Source organism: Muscardinus avellanarius (assembly GCF_963383645.1).
Source record: "Muscardinus avellanarius genome assembly, chromosome: 1".
Taxonomy (NCBI): Eukaryota; Metazoa; Chordata; class Mammalia; order Rodentia; family Gliridae; genus Muscardinus; species Muscardinus avellanarius.
This window is the reverse complement of record NC_137786.1, coordinates 37,699,066-37,722,533: the sequence shown is the minus strand read 5'-3', so window position 1 is coordinate 37,722,533 and position 23,468 is coordinate 37,699,066. Positions and strand designations below refer to the sequence as shown.

Genomic DNA, 23,468 nt, shown 5'->3' with positions numbered 1-23,468 from the left:
GGTCTGGGAGTATAGCTCGGAGGTAGAAAAGCCCCTGGGTTCCACCCCCACTACCATTAAAACAACAACCACAAACCTGGGAGGAAAAGCATGACTGGGAGAGAGAGTCCACGAGAGCCAAGAGCCCCTTCCTTACTAACTAGAGGCTTGTTATAGAAGTTAAGATGGGTAGGAGAGCAAGGCAGTCATGTATGTCCCTGATTTGTGGGTGTTCTGATCCAGAGCAGGTAAATATATGGGGCTAGGTTAGAGGGGATGGTTAGAGGCACCTTCCTGCCATTCCTGGAGTTCTTTATTCTCAAACCTCTCCTGCCAGGCCTCACAGAGCCCACAGTAAATGTTCTCAAAGCTCAGAGACAGTAACTTTGACTGCATTTAGTTCAGTTGGGAGTAAAATTGCCCTTTTAGAAAAGGATAAGTTTGTTTGTTTATTTATTTATTTATTTAGTTAGTTATTACGATACAGGGCATTAAACCAAGGGCCAGTCTACCTCCAAGCTGTACCCCAAATCCTATTTTTTATTTTGAAACAGGGTCCCACTAAGTTGTGGAGAGCCTCTCTATGTAGCTGAGGATGGCCAGGAACCTACAATCCTCCCGTCTCAGCCTCCCAAGTACTAGGATTATAATTGTGCGCCCCCAGGCCCAGCTTAGAATTTATTTTAATGGCATAGTTTTCAGCTATCTTAAAGCATTGTATCTTTTATATTATAGGACAATATTTATTTAAAAATTTTTTTATTTTTATGTGAAAATGGCATAAATTCAGACCATGTTGGTGCTAAGGGCAATCTTTAGTAGGGGGAGGAAGAAGGACAGGGAACAATATCTTCCCAGGTACCAGGTGCTGTGATCAACATTTTACTCAGTCCTGAATAAGGGTTGTCCAGAGGGAAGACTTGGAAGAAATTAAGCTGGCCTCCCAGGCCTCTTCTTCCAGCACCATCTCTTGGTTTGGAGGCCTATTTTCTTCTACCTAGTGCCCCTGACTCATGCTTTGGATCTCTGGACTTTGGCAGGCCTCTAAAGCCTCCCATCCCCTCTTTCTTTTGGGATTTTATTGGTGGAGTATACTTACACCTGTTAGTGAGATTTAAAGTGATTCATTCATATAGGCACACAACATCTCTTGTGATTTTGGTGTACCTTATCTCAGCCCTTTGCCCTGTTCCTCCTTCCCTGCATATGCCAGTGAGACTGACAGTAATAGCCTTATATATGAGCACAGCATTATTTAGTCTGTTTCCTTTCTCAGGCCTCCCCTTTCACAGTTCCTGCTCCTCCATCTGTAAAGAGACCACCTGTTCTCTCCTTCAGACCAAGGTGCTAATGGTAGAGCAGGAAAGCAGGACTTTTCAAAAAACATTTCTGGCTACAAAATGAAGTTTTGTATTTCTTTTTGGTAGAAATAGATGGAAATTAAAAGATATTCCTAACACTAACATTAATTTTTGTGTGTGTGGTACTGGGGTTCTTGGAAACCCTTCTACCTCCAGGCTACACTCCCAGACCTGTTTTATATATATATTTTAAATTTGGAAACAGGGTCTCTTAAGCCAGCAAGGCAGGCTTTGAACCTGCACGATCCTCCTGTCTCCGCCTCCCAAGCGCGGGGATTACAAGCGTGCACCACCACGCCCAGCATCATTAATGTTTTAATAGTTTTTTCTCTGCTAGGCTACCGAGATGTTCTCTGGGGTCTGCAAGACAGTTATGTCCTTGAAAAATATACTACTCAAGCCTAAGTGCCATGTGCATGTACGTCACTATTAGTATGAACTACATTATGATGTGAGACTATAATGCACCAATAAAAGTATAAAAAAAGAAAAATATGCAACTCAGTTATAAAATACACTATGCTAGTTGTCTATCCTATCCTCCCAGGATAAGAGCTTAGGTGTCCACCTGAAATTAGTAGCAAAGCCTGCCACAACCACTACTATTTGAGAAGAACAAAAGCCTCCAGGGCTTTTGTCAGACCTTCTTGTTTATCTTTTTCCCCATGAAAATGAAGAGCAGAAGAGGAGGCAATGCCTCTATTGCCCTCAGATTTGAGGAAACAGCAGTGTTACTTGTCTGTGTTAGTTTTCATGTTGAGGAAAAGTGCCAAATATGAACACTATGAAATAGTGGTTTTGTGGTCAGTGAAACAGATTTATAATTTTAAAATGTTTTAGGGTTCACAGAAAGGAGAACTTCTGTCACAGTGAGAACAGCACTAGGGATTTCTCTCTTTCCGAGTTGTTGTGTGGGGTTTGCCTGGCAGAGGCTCACAGTGGCAGGTGCACAAAGCCATCTGTGCTGTGTGTTGCCTGCACAGCCGACACACAGCACAGGTGGGCTCTTTACAAATATTTGCTTTCACAAAAATTCAAATTTTGGGGTTAAAATTATATTTATTAAGAACATTAAGAGAGAAAAAGAAAAGGTATGAGCTGTTTTTCTACCACCTACGAAAAACCAAAGATGACATGCCAACAGTGAAGACAAAAGGCACTTGAGCAAACCTCAAGGGCTCAGGAATGGACTCTGACAATACATCTATCAGATGCTGTGAGGCTTCAGGTGTGTAAGACTTTATAGTGAATAATTCCCTAACAGAAGGTGCTTTTATCTTTATTCCTTAGCACGGATTCAGTGGTGCAGTAAGTTTATAAAATATGTACAAACCTGCAACATACAAGTTTGCCCACAAACTGGAGTTGTCTGTTGTACTGACATTTCCTGAGATAAATATTCTCTAATAATGATGACATGTCTCAGAGAGTGAGTTGAAAATAATTGCTCATGGAATCCATCCCCAGTCATTTTCAGGTGTTCAATTTTCATTTGATGGACTATCCTTAATAGCAATGGATATATACATTATATGGATTAGCAGATAGTTAATCCTTACCTCACAGTAGAGTTTATTTCAGAATTGATAGTGAATAATATAGTAATGTGGATTCTGCATTCATTTTTTTGATGAACTGGGGGTTGACCCCAGGGGCATTCTATCTCCGAGCTACACCCTCAGTCCTATCTTTATTCTCAATTTTGAAACAGAGTCTTGCTAAGTTGCTGAGGGCCTCATTAAATAGCTCAAGCTGGCTGTGAACCTGTGATCCTCCTGACTCAGCCTCCAAAGTACTGGGATTACAACCATACATCACTACTCCTGGCTAAATTCTGCATTCTTACTAATATCAAATTGAAGATACTTACAGGAGACTAAAAGATGGGAACAAGTAAAAACTTGATGACCAGTTTCACACAATACTCCATTATAGCTGGGCTTGGTGGCACCCACTTATAATCCAACTCTTACACCTGGGAGGCTGAAGCAGATGAACCACGAATTGAAGGCCAGCCTGAGCAACTTAGTGAGATAATGTCTCAAAAAAAAAAAAAGGCTAGAAATGTAGCTCAGTTGTAGAACATCCCTAAGTTTACTCACTAGTACTCAAAAAACAATAAAACAAAACAAAATGAAAAGTCCAAAACCTCATTTCAGCATACTTTTTGTTAAAGGGCCAGATAGTAAATATTTTAGGCTTATAGACCCATGTTCTATAGTTCAGCTATTCAACTCTACCATTGTTATCCTCCCCTGCCCCCCCAAAGCAGTCACCTCTTGAATTATTTTTATTTCAATATATATTATCTCACACTGCATGTATTTGCTACAAGGTACATTACTACTTAAACTATTGCACAATGGTACTTTTGTGTTAAAGCCACAGTCTATTTTATAGATATGATGTGGAGTCTGCTTTCTCAGTACATAGATGGATTCATATTAAAGTCGGTGTATACCTATATGACTCAAGATTTTTTTCTTCAGAGCACAAATGTACGTTATTCTGAAAAAATTTTTCATTACAATTAGGAGGTGAGGACAAAGGGCCTTTTGGGGGTGCTAGATTCAGGTGTCCTCTCCCAGTGAGAAGCTCTCACATGCAGAAGCTGAAGAACTGTAATTAAAGAGCTTGGCTTCAAACTGGTGGACTAACCAGCAACTCAGCAGGCTGCAGGCAAGAACTCAAAGGTCACAACCAACGCTGGGATGCTTAACTTACAAGAGTCACTAAATGCATTCACTACCCACTAGGGTCACCCAGGGTGAAAAAATGCTTGTCTTGGATTTCATCCTTGAAAAATGTGTGTTATGTTGTGGCAGAAAATCATGCTCAGAATCAATATGAGTATACACAGGCACACTGGAATTTTTAGGGAGATGTTTAATCATCCTCAGACTTTTTTTATTTAAAAAAATGTGCTCATGCCTAAATTAAGGTTTTTAGAGGCCCAGGGCCACAAACAATTTTCCAATAATTTTCTTATTGTTTAGTTTTCAAAATAAATGGAAGACCTGGTTATATGTTCACCAACAAAAAGGACCTCCATTGCAAGGCTTAGTAACAGCAGCTTAAGCATATGCGCAGAGAGGAACAGATCTCTTATAAATAAATGGTAAATGTCCACTTACCACTGATTATGGCTTAACAGTCTACTAAGTGTTGAAGGAGGATAAAAAAAGTTAAAACCTAATATGTATCTTATAAAGAATCCTTATCTCCCAATCACTATCTGTGAAATCAAGTCAGTGTATAACGAAGCACCAAGATGTAAGAAATGAATGGTGCCAAGTACATATTTGAAATAAGTGAACACTGCTATTTGAATTATCACTAAGCATTATCTATACTTAATTTTGCTTATCTAGGGACAGATAAACAGCATTGCCGACAGTATCGTCTTTACTCTGTAAAGATGGCTAGTACATTAACTGCCTCCTTGGTACCTCCTCTTCCTCTTGTATAAAGTGCCTAATTTTATCTCCTGCCTCCTGTTTCCAGAAAGCAAGGGAAGGGGATGAACAGTAGGCCTAGAAGGTAGGGCATCATCTAGGGATCCGTGCCTGTGCGAGTCAGGAAGAGCTTACCACTGTTTGAGTGCAAGAGAGAGCCAACACAAACAGTTTCCTTAAAAGGGATCACACGGATCTGTGTTTACTTACTGAATAATTCACCAAATCCTTTATAAACAAGTAGACTGTCAAGAATTCAAAGTCAGCTTCAATGTCAGAACCAATGTCAGTGCTGCTCTCTAATGAACGTCCAAAGCTTAAGGTCTTTTTAATGAAGAAGTGATGTGCATTGATTATAAGACCTTATTCAAGCAAAGACACACTGCCTTTATGTTACGCTTATTTTAGATGTGTTGTTGGCTAATATGTCCTTAATTTTGAAAATATGTGATAAAAAAAGAATGGTTAAGCTGAGCACTCCGGGGGCAGTGATGGACTACAGGCAGTAGTGATGATTCCTACTCTCTTGGCAGCTAACATGTCAATGGAATACAATGATAATGCCACAGAGATGCCCCATGATGTACTCTAATTTAAGACAGTGATGCTAATTCCATGACTGAAAGTTAAGGTTCAATGGAAGACTTTTATGAAATACTGTAAGTATTTATACTCAGCAATGGACAAGAGAAATTTCTATTTTTGTAGTCTTTATCCTTCCCTTTTCCATAAATGACTGTTGAAGAACAGAGAAAACTGTGTGGTAGCCCAAGAGTACTTAAGGTACTTAAGGAGAGCCTGGCTTCTATTTTTTTAAATTTTTTTCAACAACTATTTAATTAAATACTCAGTGTGTGCCAGGTACTTCCCAGGTACTGTAGGATACAGAATTTTAAAGATATAATCTGTAACCTTAGGGCTAGCACAGTTGATGAAGGAGGGATAAAAATCACACAAAACTCTGCATTAGGTTGAACCAAATGAGTGATAATTTATGATCCACAAGAGATGAGTAAGGACAGTTTCATAGCATTTAATCCAATACATGTTGGAATAAAATAAGAACCAAGAGAGAATAAATACCAGATAAGCTTACAATGGAAGCAGATATTACTATAACTACTTTAAATATAATGTTCATAACAACCTTACAAAGCAGTTACTATTAGCATCTTTATGTTAGCAAATTAAAAATAACACATACAAGGCAGAGAAATTATGAAACTTAGGTAGATCATGCAGGAGGTAAATGGTATAACCAGGACTTAACTAAAGCAGTCTTAACCACAGGCTGAGTTCTTAAATCACTGTGTTCTTTTATCTCTCCTTCAGAGGAAGAAAGAAAGGGTCACAAAAATTCTAAGGCAAGGGATTGTACCATCTTGGGGAAACTGGGAGAATCATGGACAAAGTGATATTTGAAACATGCTTAGAGATAAAATCCATGAAGGATTCCTTCAATGGGGAGAAAAGAAGAGGGAATTTCTGGTAAAGGGAATAGGACTATGCAAGAAATATGGGTGGGGTGCATCCGACACAAAGGAGAGAGACTCAAAGAGTGCATAAGATACCTGTAGTAAGACTTCTTAAATGCCTGGAGATGAGTTGTTCATAATTTAGAAAATGATGGAGAGCTGTTGAAGGTGGTTATATAGAGGAATCACTGGATCAGAGCAAGACAGGAAGAATTAATTTGGAAGCAGTGTAGGGTTGCTTGGAGTAGGGAAAAATAAGAGGTAGGAAAAATATTAGGAGGTTAGGACAAGAATCCATCTACGAATGTACAAGGACCTGAACAAGCAAGATGATTCCTTCTATATTAAAGTTATGTCTATGTTTTTTAAAATTGAAAAGTGAAAGTAGTTCATAATTGTGAGAGAAAGTGCTTTTGAATTTCTAAATGATTTAAGGAACTCATTTGCTGGGCTCATCTAACATGATAATCTTCTGGGATTCTTTCAAAACTGAACACTGACCTCAGATGTTAATGTTTAGGTTCAGAGTGCCAGTTTTAATAAAATCTTACACTAATTTATGCTTCCAAGGGCAGTAAATAAAATTTTAATATTTTTCCCAGTTGGATATTCATTTTATTTTGAAGAAGAAATGCTACTGATCACAAATTTTATAATTTTATAATAATATATAGAATTCTGAAAAAATAATTTTGTTTTTTTTGGTGGTACTGGGGATGAACCCAGGGCCATTCTACCTCTGAGCTATTTTTTATTTTAAAACAGTGTCTTGTTAAGTTGCTGAGGCTGGTCTCAAAAGAAATAACTTTAAGAGAAAAAAATTTTCCTTAGAAAGATTTGCTATAATCCTTAGAAAGATGTGCTATAATAAGCTGGGTGTGGTGGCCCATGCTTGTAATTTCAGTACTTGGGGGGCTAAGACAGAAAGATTGAGGTTCGAAGACAGCCTCGGCCACTTAGTGAGGCCCACTGCAACTTAGTGAGACCTTGTTTCAAAATTAAAGAATAAATAATGGTGCTGGGGGTATAGCTCAGAGGTAGAATGCCCCTGGATTCAATTCCCAGTACTGCAAAAAAATATGTGCTATAATATAAAAAATTATTTCTCTATATGTTTAATAAAATATTATATATTTGACTAAAATGTTCATAACTCTATGAAAGGTTTTTTCTTCTTTTTTTTTGTGGTACTAGGGATGGAACCCAGGGGCATTCTACCTCTGAGCTATACCCCCAGCCCTATTATTTATTCTTTATTTGAAACAGGGTCTCACTGAGTTGCAAAGGACCTCACTAAGTAGCTGAGGCTGGCAGCAAACTGCAATCCTCCTGTCTCAGCCTCCCAAATGCTGGGATGTGCCACACATCTATAATCCCAGCATTTATTTTTTTATTTTGTTAGTTTTTATTTTGTTAGTTTTTTAATTTATTTTTGTTTATTTTTTATTTTATTTTATTTTATTTTTTATTTTTTGTTTATTTATTTATTTTTATTATTTATTTATTTATTTGTTTTTATTTTTGTTTATTTATTTTTTAATTTTTATTTATTTATTTATTTATTTTGTTAGTTTTTTATTTTGTTAGTTTTTTTATGGGGTTTTATTTTGAATCTGAGAATTTAGAAAAGTGAACATAGAATAGATGTCAATTATAATTGTGTATTCCTGGCCCATTTCATGTTGAACACTAGATTTTGTGTAAATTATCTCCTTAAGGAAGACTGTAAGGTCCCTGATGTCAGGACAGTGTTTTACTTTCTCAGGATGCAGACATAAATACTGGATGCACAGCAGAGCTGTGGTTGTGACGTAGTGGCTATGTACAAAGTGACACTGAGGTGAGGTGAGCACCTGGGTCTGTCATATCTGGATGAGATGCTCATGTGCCTGATGGCAGGTGCCCATTGATACAGACATATCCCCCAATGAGTCACTTTGTCCAATCATTCTTGGGATCCAAGACAGGTAATGCTTTTGTTTTGTTTTTATACTAGGGAGAAACCCAGGGGCATTCCACCTGTGAGATACACCTCAACCCATTTTATTTTTTTATTTTGAAACTGGGTCTAGCTAAGTTACTGCAGTGCTGTCCTGTGATCCTCCTATTTCAGATTCACAAGTAGGAAGGTAATAAAAGCTGGAAGGACAGGATATTGTGTAAGAAAGTCAGTGCCTATATGATTTATTACATATGAATGATTATTAGCTAGTCTCTTTACTGAACACAAAGACAGGAAATCACCAAAAATATCAAATGACTGGTAGAAAGTTATTCAACACATCTGCCATATCTGCATATTGTATTTCAACAAGGCACAGTGGTTAAGCTTCTTAGATATTGTGACTGAAAATGAAATGGCTTAGAGAAATCATACCACCACTTGAGGGAAAGTAGAGGGCAAAATGGTATATATGTGTGTGGAGGATGGTTCCAACGTGAGGCATGCGCCTTTAGTAAAACATTCTTAACTGATCCCTCCTCATTCCCTTATGGTAAAGAACAACAGGTCATATTATCTTTTGAATGAGGGTTTGGGAATATACTAGCTGGAATAACCCAAACATAACCAAATAGCCATCCTCCCCACGCCCCCTTTTTTTTTTAATGGACTCTCATGTTACTTAGGGAGCAGACTAACATGTTAGTTGCTTCTAAAAGAGGAGGGTTGTAAAGGGTTTGTGGTCTGGCACAAATGACAAGTGGATGACATTTGTTAAAAATAGCATCAACTCTCACTTTGGGTTACCTCCAAAGTTAAAGTCTCACATTAGAAACGCACTCTGCAATTTAGTCATAAAACCCAAATTATGGTTTTATGACACTGGAATTACCAACAAAACGGCAATAGCTTCTACTTAGATTCATTGCCTTCCCTTCGTTTACTGTATAACACAGAGTCTAGCATATACCTCAACTTCAGAATTTAAATAAAAGGGTACTCACTATAGAATCAGGATTTTTAGGTGATGTAAGGAATTTATAAATACCATAAAATGTGGCCTTTGACTTAAAGTTCAATATAATAAATTCATTCATGCAGCCTAAACCATCCAGTGAGCTTTACATATAGTACTAACATACACATAAAAACAACAGGAGATAAAGGCTAGCATGAAAATAGAGGTAGGCTCCATGGAGGATGTGCTGGTTTGGAACTGCGATGCACGCCAATGGCTCCTGTGTTAAGGGATTGGCCCCCAGTGCATCAATTTCTAGAGGTGAGACTTTGGGGAAGTGACTGGGTCATGTGGGTTCATGAGGGTTTATTAGTGGATTAATCTGCTGATGGTTTCATAGCTGAAAGAACTATTGAGAAGTGGTAGAGGCTGTAGGAGGCAGGATCTAGTTGTGAAAGGGTTTTGGGGGACTATATTTTGTCTCTAGCTCCTTCTCCCTCTTTATTTCCTGGCTTCCATGAGCTGAGAAGCTTTGTTCCACCTCCCTCCCTGTCATGATGTTCTTTCTCACTGCAGGCTCAGAATCACCTGAGCCAAGTGGCCATGGGCTGAAACCTTTGAAACCGTGAGCCAAAATAAATCTTTTCTTTATGTTGATTTTTCTCAGGTATTTCATCACAGTGACTAACACAGAAGGTGACTAACAATAAATGCACAGAAGGCAGAAAAACTGCTTTGGCCTAGAGGATTTGGGCAACTTCCCTAAGAACTGATGTTTGAATTCAATCTCATGGATAAGGAGGAGATTGCCAAAGGATAAAAGGAGGATGTGGAATGTCATTTAAAAGAGATATTGAAGGCAGAATTTGAAACATAAGGCAATTTGGCTGGAGAGACAAGTTTGACCTTCTGCCAATGTAATCATTGGATAAATACTTCTAAATACCAGTAATAATTTTAAGAAGGATTTGTAAAAAGAGGCAGTTTTCCAAATTCAATAAATAACTGTTGATCTATAATAAGTCATTTCTTCTTTTTTTCCTTCATTAGTTTGGCCTTACTTAACCTCTAAGGATAAGCAAAAGAGAAAGATAAAGAGCCCTGTAAAAAAGTTGAAAAATAAATTTTGAAATTTTTTTTACTGTAAAGTATAATTTCATCATTCTTCCAGTTATCAATATGCCAAATAAAACAGAAAAGACAGTAGCTTGAATTACACTAATGCACAGAAAATATCTCAGAAGGCAGAAAAATGACTGAGATTTCTTACTTGTCCCCGGTCCTGGATTAACTCTTTGCAGACTCTGGGATGCTCTGTCCAGAGTAGCTGGTGTGTCTGGAAGAGAAAAAGAAGAAAGCCATTAATCATCCCCATTAAAAAAATAATCTCATGTGACCCTGTTACAGCATCATTTTCAAATGATAAAATATGACCTGTTCCATCACAATAGCATCATTTTTAAAGTTAAAATTGTATTTATCCACTAAAAAAAACTCATAAAACTCAGAGCAAATGGAAAACTTCTGGTCCTCATTACCTCTGATCTCATGCCTAGCACAGTGGGGAACACAAGAAAAAAAATTTTCCTGTATATATTATTTGGGTTCAAACCTGTGTTCTTGCTTATAAAAACAAGGAGAAACATATTTTTTTCTTAAAACAGTAAGAAAAGCATTTCAGTCAAAGAAGTTTATTTTAAGAATAGTAAAAATAAACATGTAGCAATCCTGGTAGGAATGAGGGGAAGTAAGAGTTGGATAAGAGAGATGGAATTTTATGAGGGAAGACGGACAAAAGTCATCTATAAGCAGTTGTAATTTGATTGTCACTAGTAGTAGGCTGCATTAAAACCAGGCAAAAATGGAAAATGACCGATGCAGTTGCCATTCCAGCTGCGTTGCTTTGTAAGCATCTCAGCTACAAAAGCATTAGAATGTTGTCTGGGCTTGGTGGAGATATTCCCAGGATTCCCTAAATCATGTCATGTTACTTCTGGATTATTCTTAAAGGGGCAGAGTGACCCACACAAACATTGGGCTGCTGGCATAAGAAAACCCAATGATTAGAGAATTGAGACTTCTAAACTTCATCTCACAAACTCTGGGGAGGAGAAAGGGCCTGAAGGGTAACTTAACCACCAGTGGCCAATGATATAATCAATCTTGTCTGTACAATGACACTTCCATGAAACTCAGGGATCTGGATTCAGAAAGCTTCTAGTTAGAGAGCAGCTGCAGATGCTGGGAGGACTTGAAAGTTCTGGCCCTGCTCCCAAATACCTGAGCCTATCTTTCTCTTCATCTGCATCTTCAGTAATATCTTTGATAATGAATCAACAAATGTAGATAAGTATTTCCTTGACTAGTCAAACCAGAGGAGGAAATTGTGGGAATCCTAATTTATGCTGATAAATCTGGTAGAAGTATAGGTGACAACTTATTACTTTTGTATGGTTGCCAGAAGTCATAAAGTGTTCTGTGTTCAGAGAGTATAGTAGGAGAAATGGAATTTTTTTCTATAGCCTCTCTACTGATCCTTTGTTTTAGTCCTTAATAGAAACCCATATGACAAGATCGATCAAACAATGAAGATAAAGTAAAGATAGACTGGGCAGTGAGCTGACCCACTCCCATCTCTCTGAATTTCAGGGCTGGCAAGTCAAGCCCACATGCATCTGGACTACATTTTATGTACATTTTCATGAATTACTCCTATTTTGCTAATTGGCTGGAAGAAAACATTGGGTCTGTTGGGCATAATATAAAAGCCAATAGATGAAGTTAAGGTCCTCTCTGTTAAACACTAATAATTCTATTCATTGTATGTTTTATCACTCTGGGAATATCATTGAAAGTATTTTTCCAAGGGAAATAAGAATTTGGAGTTTTGGGGAAAAAATATATATATAATTTGGTGGTATTGGGGTTCCTGGAAGCCCTTCTACCTCTGGGCTACACTCCCAGACCTATTTTTATACTTTATTTTTTAAAAATTCAGAAACAGGGTCTCTTAAGCCAGCGCGGCTGGCTTCGTACCTGCGCAATCCTCCTGTCTCCACCTCCCAAGCGCGGGGATTACAAGCGTGCGCCACCACGCCCAGCAAAATTTGATGTTTTAAATAATCATTCTAGCCGGGCGTGGTGGCGCACGCTTGTAATCCCAGCATTTGTGAGGCTGAGACTGGAGGATCACGTTTGCAGATAGCCTCGGCTACTTAGTGAGGCTCTCTGCAACTTAGTGAGGCTCTCTGCAACTTAGTGAGACCCTGTTTCAAAATAAAAAGAATAAAAATCAGGGCAGGGGGTGTAGTTCGGAGGTCAAATGCCCCTGGATTCTATCCCCAGACCTGTAATAATAATAATAATAATAATAATAATAATAATAATAATATTTTAAGTTTTATGACTATTGTTTTTTAAAACATTCTCCTTTTTGTTCTCTTTTGAAATTTTACTATTATAATTTGTAAAATTTTATTCACTCTCATATACAATAAAGAATCACAATGAAAGTTAATAGAATGCACATTTTCCTAGAGCAAATAATCAGTCAAATTTTAAGGTGATCAGGAAGCAAAATTACATTTTATGACAATGCCCTGAAATCTCTGGATACCTTGATATACTAAACTTTTCTTATTAACTTTATTATTATGGAACAATTCTCAGCACATCACCAATTCCTTGCTCCAAATCAAGGAACATTTTATGTCATTATTCTTTGTCAACTTTCATCAACTGTCAGTAAGTTTATATAACTTCTAATTGTGTTTGACCTATTTCAATGACAGCTGTGCACTATCTGAAAAAGTACTGAAAGCTCAAAGGAAAAGAAAATTAAGTTAATCAAATAATAATAGAGTGGGAGGAAACTTGTAGAGATGACAGGTAGGCTTATGGTATAGAATGCAGTGATGATTTCATAGATGTCTATTTATCTCGAAACTCATAAAGTTGCCTGAGCCAACTATGCACGGCTCTTTGCATTCCAGTCATACCTCAATAAAGTGGTTTCAAAATTAATCATAGGATGGTACACATACGTTAGTTTGGTCAAAATTATATAGCAAGTTGTCTGAATTTTCAGTCTAAGTCTGAGAAAACTAACAGACAAGTGTCCAGGTTTCAGATCAGCAGTGAAGCTGAGACTCTTCCAGAACAATGACTGAAGTGGAAGGTGGGTGTGAGGTGAGACCCCAAGTGGAATGCAGAGCCAAATCTCTAGCCCTGACACTCTAAGGGGGCCCTCAGCTTCCTGACTCTTCACAATCTGGGATTTTGCTTTTCTTGAAAGCAGACATCTAGTGCTTTCCCCTTTATGGCACATTTGGTGACACTGGCAGGAAGCAGAAAGCCTTCTCAGCGAGCACGCTCTACAATATGTAATGAATCAAGACACAAAAGGAGCAAATGACATCCTCATGGAAACACTGCAGATTTATAGCAGTGCTGAGAGGGTGCTGGTCACAAAAGTAAAGCATGCAGAGCAAAACTGTGTGGTCCAACAAATGGAGGCGTCATGCTCAGTCATCAATTCTAATTAGTGTCAAAAGCGGGTACCTAATGTCTGGAAGTGCTGACCATTGAGGGAAAAGCAAATAGAGGAAGTTCACAAGCAGAGAAGCACAACTCCAATAGTAACAAAAATTAACGAAGCCATCACAGACTGGTCTCAGTTATGATCTGCAGAAATAACAATTTTTATAATTAATTCCTAACAGAGCAATACATATTTTTAAGGAGGATTGTAAATGCTGTGCTTTTAAAATGAACTAGCTGTAGTCCTCAGCCATAGTGAACCCACAGTCTTCTAGGCAGGAGTCTACAAAAGGAGACAATGAGTGGGCAATGGAGTAAGCAGTCTTTAACACATCTGGGAAAGCTTCCTGAGAAAGCATCTCCTTGGGACAGGTGCTAAATTTGAGATAAACAGGTAACAATGAGCAAAACCAATGAGAAGAGGCAGCGGAGGCCAAGGGGACCACTGTAAAAAGTCACCCAAGTAAGCCACAGGCTGGTTATGTCAAGAGCTGTGATCTGTAGACTGTAGATGAGCTTCTGAGTTAGGAGATGTTGAGTTGGGGGAGAAATCGGGGGCAAAAAGGAGAGGATCTTGCCAAAGACCTTGATTTTTCTTTTTCTTTCTCTCTCTCTCTCTCTCTCTCTCTCTCTCTCTCTCTCTCTCTCTCTCTCTTTTTTTTGGTGGTACTGGGGTTCCTGAAAGCCCTTCTACTTCCGGGCTACACTCCCAGACCTATTTTTGTATTTTTTTTACTTGGAAACAGGGTCTCTTAACCCAGCGAGACTGGCTTCAAACCTGCGTGATCCTCCACCTCCCAAGCATGGGGATTACAAGTGTGCGCCACCACGCCCTGCTCAAAGACCTTGAATTTGACCCTTGCAAATACTGACTTGCCAGACTATGGGCCCAAACTCCTCATGGTGGACTTACCCAAGAAAGGATGATAAGACTAGAAGTAACCACAATCTAACCTTTTCTACTTATGTCCAACCTTGTACTCAGCTTACCAACTGAGGAACATGTTGGGAGCTCGATTTCTCTGTAAAATGGGAGCATGTTTTTATATATCTAAGGTTTAAGTCAGCCAGTACATGCAAATTACATTGTCCATGATACAAGTGATTAGAAAAAATTAGATATTCTCTTCATCGCTATTATCATCATTGTTATGAACTAGCCATGGCTTTGACAGCAGGGGCAGGCATGTCTTTTCCCATGGAGAACTTGACAGTGCTTTGTGGGCTTAGAGCACTGCACTTAAGAGTACAGGATGCTGTCATAAACAAGACCCTGGATACTTGGGTCTTCCCTCCACAGGATGTATGTGGGCAGTAGGTTCTATTTCTCTAAGGGACTCTAGGGACATGGTGTCAGTGGAGAAGAGGAGGGAAATCCAGTTATGTCAACAATTTAGTCTGAGAACAAATGTAGTCAATTCCCATTCTCTACTCTATGATTAAGATGGCGAGAGTGGGAGGTTTAATGTTCTGGCAAGTATTGTAAATCACCAATTGTGCAGCAATGGCATTTAGAACTAGTCTTGAATAGACAGTGCAAACAAGTCAGTAAAACATGGTATTGTACATGGCCACCATTCTATACAACAGAAGACAAGGCATGTAAGCACATCACATAGCATTGGGCATAAAATAAGCACTGGATGATGTTAACTGTTGTCATTCTGTTAGATTATGGTTATGACAGTGATAATGATGATGTTGTAATTGTTATGGAATGTTTATTTCAAGACTTCCTCTGTGAGGTTTCGCTTTCTCCCACAGGCAGCTCAATTGCTCACCATCCAGCAACCAAGGTACCGCTCTCGTATCCCTTGCTATAGTCCTTTATTTGCTTGTGCCCAATGGCACACTGTGAATTCCTCAGGTGGGCATTACTGCCTTCATCTTATAATCTGTTATGAATACAGGTTGTTATACCTAGTTAAAAAGGAAAGTTTGCTACACTAATGAGCCAGATGGAGAAGAATTACAAACGCTTTAAATTTTGGCTTTTGTGCTATGAGAGAATCAAGTAAGAATTGTTTGTTTTTAGCAAATGGTGTCTCCCCTTGGAAATCTCAAGTTTGTTAACATTCTCTGGGGTTTTTTTTTTAAGTTTATTTGTCCTTTACCATATTCTAGAAATCTTCTCTGCTCTGATCTCAATCTCTAAAGCTCTTTCAAGACCTACCTTTCCCTTCGGAGCCTTCCTGTGCTTTAAAACCACGATTTCCATCACCAAAGAGCATTCCTTTTAAAGTCCTTATCTCCCTCCTATCAGCGATGCTTCCAACCATCCTGCAGCCTCTGAAGTAGCTGGCTTAGTGCAAAAGTCAAAACGTGTGCATGTGATATTCATATCCTGCACGTATAGTATGCTTAATACGTACCAAGCACCATACTAAGCACATTTTATAGATCTTACCATTTTATATTCACAACAAGCCTCTGGAGTATTATTATTTGTCACATTAAAAAATTTTAAGCCGAGCATAATCCCAGTACCTGGGAGGCTGATATAGGAAAATCTGGGTTTGAGGTCAGCCTTGAGCCCAGCTACTTAGTGAAGTCCTCTGCGACTTAGTTAGATCTCTTTAAAAAAAAAAGAATAAAAAATTGGGCTGGGGGTATAGCTCATAGATAGAATGTCCCTGGGTTCAATCCCCAGCAAATAATAACAGATTATTATTTGTTACAAAAAAAATTTGTGGTACTGAGGATTGAATCCAGAGGTATTCTACCTCCGAGCTACACCCTCAGCCTTATTTTTATTTTATTTTGAAACACAGTCTCACTAGGTTGATGAGAACGTCATTACCTGCAGAGGCTGTCCTCGAACCTTCTATCCTCTTGGCTCAGACTCCCAAGTACCGGGATTACAGGAGTGTGCCACCATCCCTGGCTTATGAGTTACATTTGGATGAGGGATTTGATCTCTGAATTACTTAACTCAGAAAAGGTAAGTATCTTATCTAAGGCTACCTAGCAATCACATGATAGAACCAAAATTTGAATTGGATCTAGACTCTGACTCCATCTCATCTCACTGTTTCACAAACTTGCTTCCTTATAAAAATCTTTGTGGAATTTATTAAACCTAAAGTCCAGGGTGCTAACCAAGATTTACAGAATCTGAATTGCTAGGACCTTGGTCACCCTGTATGTTAGAAAGGACTAAAGGTCAACCTCTGTTTACCCTTATTCCCACTCCCCTCTTTGCCAGGTGACTCTTACGACAGATGAGCAGATTCATTTGGGAAACTCCTCACTGTACTTATTTGCCATAACCAGAGCCACTGCAGGCCTCAGCTTCAAGGACCACCCCGCTATGTCCCCATAGCTGATTGCTCATAAGGAGGCACTAGACAAATCAGCAGAGTGATTTACTGGAATGTTTTGGACATTCTGGGAAGTATGTTGGTGCTGCTATGTTGCTGAGGCTTAGCAAGCATCATAGGTCCATAGCAAGGACCTATGAGTCTGTTTGCCTTTATTCCCACCCCCTCTTTGCCAGGTGACTCTTAGGAGAGATGAGCAGAGTCATTTGGGAAACTCCTCGCTGTACTTGTTTGCTATAACTTTGCTTTGGGCAAAGCTACTTTCTGGGGTAAGTCCCAGAGGAACCAGGTATGATATGTCACGCTTGCAGTCAGGCCTCCTTTCCCTCTGTCAGTGGGTGACATGACTCAGCTAGATCCCCAGGCTGCAATTGTTCTTTTGGGCCTGAAAACCCCTGAGCACCCCAAATCTGATGGTAGTTCTAAGCTGGAATTCCCTTCATTTTGTGGTTCATTAGAGTAATCGAATTCCCACCCACAGTTCCCCCTCAACTAAAGTGTATTATCTTGTACATGTTATAACTCTTGGCAGCTCTAAAGAAGCCTGTGTAATCTGAAGAGGAAATCAGAATATTTCAAAAGGACAATATTACCTCCCCACAGCTCCACAAGGGAGTGTGTTCTTTATATTCTTGAACAGTAAATCCCAGAACACATTACATGAGATAGAGAATTAATAATAAAAAGGAACCTTGAAATGGTACTGGCAGATTCAAGCACTTTTAATGCCACAAAGCTGCCCAATAGTCAAATAATAGCATTCAGAAAAAATAGCAGTGTTAGGAAAAGGAGCACATCGTCAAATAAATCTGCTGCATTAATATTTTGCTGTACATATTATTTTAAGGGTAGCTGGGCCTCAAGGTAACCAGAACCATGTTCAATGAGAAGTCATAAAGACCTTTTATTCTCACAGGTCTTGTCTCTGACTTAGAAGAATGAACACAGAAGTTTCCTAGTGACTTCAAGTTTCATATATCCCTTTCCTGTCTGGCAATGCTCTGCTCGGTGAGTATCATACAAACATCCTCCTGATGTAGCTGATGCACTGAGTACATCGGCTTGCAATTAAAGACAGATACTAGAGCCTGGCTCTTCAAATGCAGCCTTTTGCAATGATAAGCTCATTTAAAGGTGCAAGGGCTTTCAGAGAACACATTGATGGTGATGTATTTTCAAAGATACAGAGAAAAACAGTTAATGTGAAAGTTGAGTCTTAGCTGGTTTGCATCTCCCTCTGCAAAGCTTCCAGCACTTCCTCTGGCTTTCCCTTCCTATTGCTACAAGAGCTGCCCACCTCAAAAGCTGTTCTTCATTATGGAGAACAGCAGGGGTGTCAACACCAAGCTATGGGCACCATGCATGTCCTCAAGGCCATGTGATAGCAGGAGCCTAGATTAATCATAACAATGCTAAAAATCAAATCACACACAGAGTCACGAGTTGGCACGAGGCCAAGATCAATCTGGGAAGCTAGAGAGGGGAATATGACTGAGATGGGAAGGATAAGACCATGACACCATTACAATGGCTGATGCATGTGGAAAAGGACAGATGTGTCTCTTCCCTTATGATGTTGCCTTTGATGCTTTTTAATACCTGTGATCTCATTCGCTAAAAACAATGGAATCAGGCTGATTTGATTAAGTCTGGAGCACAAATGGCAACTCATGGGTGGTGTGCTGGAGCTGGGATCACTTGCCTATCCTGTGTTCGGTGACATCACATCTTCAGATTGAAATCAGTCACACTGGGGCCACAAGACTTCATAAATGGTACAAATCAAAGCTCTCTAACCAACTAATCCTGTGGAAATTTCATCCTCCTTTCAAGAACAGTTTGTCTTCTCCATGAAGCATCTTTTATTTGTCCCTGTTGAAATTCATCTATTTCTTGTGCTTCTACAACATTTAAAAATTACTTGCCTTGAGTATAATTCCCCAGTACAAAAAATTAGATATGGATTAGCACACTTACTATTCCTTGTCTTATATCTTAGTCATCTGACTCATCCAATAAATAATAAACTCTCAGACTGAATGCAAGGACCATTCCTCAACCTTCTTTGTACCCACCATAGAATGAGTATAGCTTCTTAAATAAAGTGTATGTTTAAGGGGTGCTTATAAAATTACCGAGTAACTTGATTCAAGAAAAGTTGTGAGGCATTATGACTTTATGGTATTCTGAATTTATCAGATATTTTATGGACTCTAAAATCTCAATTTTCACAAAAGAAAGAGTATAAAGTATAGAAGGTATATTATCAGATCCTATAACAAGTTGAAATCATAAATGCTCAAAATGTAGACTAAGTCAGCATATTCAAGCTAATTTTCATGATCTCTAATCTCTTGCTTATATCTGATGGTGACAAGAAATAGTGAAAATAGGTTGCTGAATTTTTTTTACTTTCTTTCTGTCACGTGGAGGCATGTATTTGCCTGGTATGCTCACAGCAGCAGGCTTGTCTCTTAATAATGAGATATGTGTTTCTTGTTACTTGTTTGCTAGACTGACATTGATAGCCGCCACTCTTATGTCCTGGGAGTTGGCTGGCAAACTCACAGATCTTGTTCAGACCAGGCGGCTTTAGGGCACTGGGTGTCCTAGGAACACGTACTTTGGCAGAAGTTTTAAGCTGTGTTCTTCCCACTCTGGGAAAGGTATCTTTCATAAACAGGTGGATCTGGGCTCCTGCCATTCTGCCTTTGTTTCCCAAGCTTTGCTTGTCCATTTCTATCAGTTCTAACAGTTCTTGAACAAATTTCTATTCTCCTGGGAAGTAGGCATTTGTGAGCTAGAGAAAGTGCTCTTGAGTTAAGAGTTGCTGAGTGTGAGCACTTACAGTGCTTCAGCCACTGTCCCAGGCACAGGGATACGATGGTAGAGAGCAGGTGGAAGTCTGCTCTCCTGGACTCATGCTTCAGTCCACATGTGTGGGGCAATAGGGAAAGCAGTAAGTAGAGAAGCCAGGAGATGGGAAATATAATGCCAGGTAACAGGGTAGAGCAGTAAGATGCAGGGAGAGTGGCTAGCAGAGACCTGGTAGTAGTGTACTACTGAGTCACACAGGTATTTTGTGGAAGAACACTGCAAGCAGAAGGAAACAAGGATATAGGTCCCAGAAGCCAGATCTTGCAGAGTCTTTCAACCAGAAGAAGGACTTACGGACCTCTCAAACTGTCAGAGTCCATGAAAGAGATCCTAATGAATTAGAGCTGCTATTAGTGTTAAACCTATCTCATTATGATGTGTCCTTTCCACTTCAATTCTTTACTGCAACATCTGGCAATTGGGAGGTGTTGGGCATCAATCCTGAGAATATATAGTGTGTGGCTTTAATTCACTAATTATGTTTAGGTCATGGCACTTGGACTGGGTTAGACACACACCATAGGGCCATTTGTTCAACATATATTTATTGAGCATCTACTAGGCAATAGAAGCACTTCACTACTGAGGATTGGGGTATGGTAGTGAATAGATAATGAAGGTCCCAAGGTTCATTTCTTTCTGTTATCCTGAAAGAACCCTTAACCTTTATCCATTGCGTCTGCTCACCATCTGGCACACGTCTGATTTTAGGTCTTTGCCTACCTTATACCACTCCCCTTGCTTTCTCCAGAATGGGAAAAAGATGAGAGGTAATTTTCATCTATAGAGTAAGAATAATAGTCTAGAGAATTAAAAATACACATAGAGTGCTTAGCTGAAGGCCTGGCACATGCTAAGTACTTTTGATGATGATTGCCTGTGAATTCATAGTATCTATTATATATACCATTCATCTGAGGGTTACTTGCACCCTATGTTTTATCCTGCATTATTTACTTTCCATGTATTTATACATTTTCACTCTCAATTAGAGTATAGTTGAAAGCAAGAACCACATTTTATCCTTTCCAATCCCATACATAATAGACCCTCAGCATGTATCTGTAATATATGACTATCTGGCCTTATATTCTAACAACCTATCTTTTTGATTAATATCTATTAGATATTATTTGTTAACAATTATCAGTTAATTTAGAATCTAGTTGAAAGGCATATTAATTTTATAGATATATTTGCCACATTTATATATGGTAAAAGAAAACAAAAAATTTTGTTGTGGCTTCCCTTGAATACTTGGTTTATTTTTTATTTCTACTTTTATATTTATTTTTTATTTTTTTCAGAGACAATGATAGAGGTTTATTTAGGAAAGTGGGGGATATACCATTAAGGGAGAATGTGGGGCCACCTCAAGAGCATGAAAAGTGTTTTGGGGGTCTCACAGTTTTTTTTTTTTTTAAATAGGAGAACTCATGAAAAGGTGGGTAGGGGCACAGAGCAGGGGAATCCTAAAGTTTCCGGCATCAGCATTGATGGGTGGTGGCTGGGTGGCACCTGAGGTTGACCTTCCTTATGGATCCTTTCTTTACTAAGTATCTCAGGTATCTTTATTTTAAATTTTGTTTTGGAACAAGTTTCCCCATTTCTGTGCATTGGCCTGTGATCCTTCTATCTCAGCTTCCCAATTTACTGGGATAACAGATGTATATCATTGCACCCAGCTTGAATACTTACTTGGTTTAAACATTTTTCAAGTTTTTATGCTTTTATTGGTGTATTGTAATTATATGTCATAGAGAGATTCAATGAGATACATATGTATATGTGCATGTCACTTGGTGTTATTTACTTATTTATTGCAGCAGTGGAAATTGAACCCAGGGACATTCTACTTCTGAGCTATACCTCCAGCCCTATTTTTATTCATTATTTAGAAACAGAGTCTCACTAAGTTGCGGAGGGCCTCACTAAGTAGCTGAGGCTGGCTGCCAACCTGTGATCCTCCTGTCCCAGCCTTTCAAGTACTGGGATTACAAGTGTGTGCCACCACATCTGGCAAGTGTATTTTAAATACTTATATTCATTTTAAGAAAGCCATTTCTAAAAAGAATTGTTGAAACTCAGTTCCAAAAACTACTTTTCAGTAGAAAATTGAAGCTTTACTGGAAGTGAATGGAGTTGAGTAAGGTGACCAACCACCATACATGTAGCTAGTAGTAGTACCTGATGCTCATTCTTAAAAATTTTGCCCTTTTCATTTGTATCTTCTGTTGGTCTAGGTTCCAGTGAGAAGCATTCTTTATGGGTATTGAACATTAAATTGAAATCTATCTTAATTTAGAGTTTTCAAAATAGACAATTAAAATTAGAATCAATAGGGGGGACTGGGAAGGGCTAAATGAATGATGTGTGCATGCATGCCTCTACCATCTTGTAGTCCATTAAGATGTATGACTACAGTGCACCAATAAAAAATTTAAAAATCAGAATCAAAATAGTGAATTAAATCACATATCCATTAAAGTTATCCTAAGCATGAAAAATGTTTAATAATATTCTCCTAGAAGAAATATATTTAATTAAAAAGTAGCTATATTTCTTCATAGATACAAGGAAGGCAAAGCCTTAAAATCTAGATATAAGTTTTATTTTCCTTGCATGAATTACGCTTCATGTGACGATGATATGATATGTAAAAAAGAGTCAAAAGCCTTATTGATCTGTATGTGGCCGCTCTTCTGGCCATCGATGTCTTCCACAGTGAGTCTTTGTGCCAGCCAAAGGGGCACTCTGCCCATAGGCTTTCTGGCAGGGAAGGAATACTGTATGGCTCTAAGTGCTCCCTGATCGAATGTGGGAAAAGAAGCAGTTAGCCAAGTTCTGAACAGAGTTTTTATTGTGCTGAGGCCAGGAGGTGAAGGAGGGATGGGGAGAGACTCCCGAACAACTTCTTTCTTGGTCTACTTTCTGGTGGATATAAGTTTAAAAGACTGACAATGGCACCTTTGGTTAGATGGGCAAAGGAAGACCCAGGACTTTATATAATTCAAATCTAGGATGAGCAGTAAATATATGCATACATAGAATGAATTTTCAGATCTCAATTGAATCTTGTCTGCTGTTTATCCCTTTGCCCTTATTTGGAAAATCTGAATTACCTAGTTTCTTTTTAAGGGAATTAGCATGTAGGGAAAAAGGATCTATAAGAGACAGATACAGTTGGGTCACTGACATAATTCTGAATGAACACCACAAAAGGATGTTTCCCTTTCTAAAAGAACAACATCAAAAAAGAATAAAAAGCCGGGCGTGGTGGCGCACGCTTGTAATCCCCGCGCTTGGGAGGCAGAGACAGAAGGATCGTGCAGGTTTGAAGCCAGCCTTGCTGGCTTAAGAGACCCTGTTTCCAAAAGTAAAATAGGTCTGGGAGTGTAGCCCGGAGGTAGAAGGGCTTCCAGGAACCCCAGTACCACCAAAAAAAAAAAAAAAAAAAAACCTCACCTGGAAAGTATACTCTATTTTTGGCTTCTTAGGAATTGTTCTCCTTGAAAATTCTTTCCTGTTCCTGGGCCCTTTAGGTCCCTGTCTGAATGGCTGT

At 38.8% G+C, this 23,468-nt stretch overlaps 1 protein-coding gene across 2 annotated transcripts in view; it reads right to left on the bottom strand.

Annotated features, from left to right (window-relative positions):
* The window catches only part of GHR (growth hormone receptor), a gene marked incomplete at both ends in the record, with an annotated part of 152,160 nt that overhangs the window by 70,703 nt on the left and 57,989 nt on the right, over positions 1–23,468 (bottom strand). The window contains one exon of one of the 2 annotated variants that reach the window (XM_080719650.1): positions 10,441–10,506. The exons of the other annotated variant lie outside the window; for it this stretch is intronic. Within the exon in view, the coding sequence (XP_080575776.1) occupies positions 10,441–10,506 (66 nt within the window). The remainder of the gene's footprint in view (positions 1–10,440; positions 10,507–23,468) is intronic. 2 annotated transcript variants of the gene reach the window in all.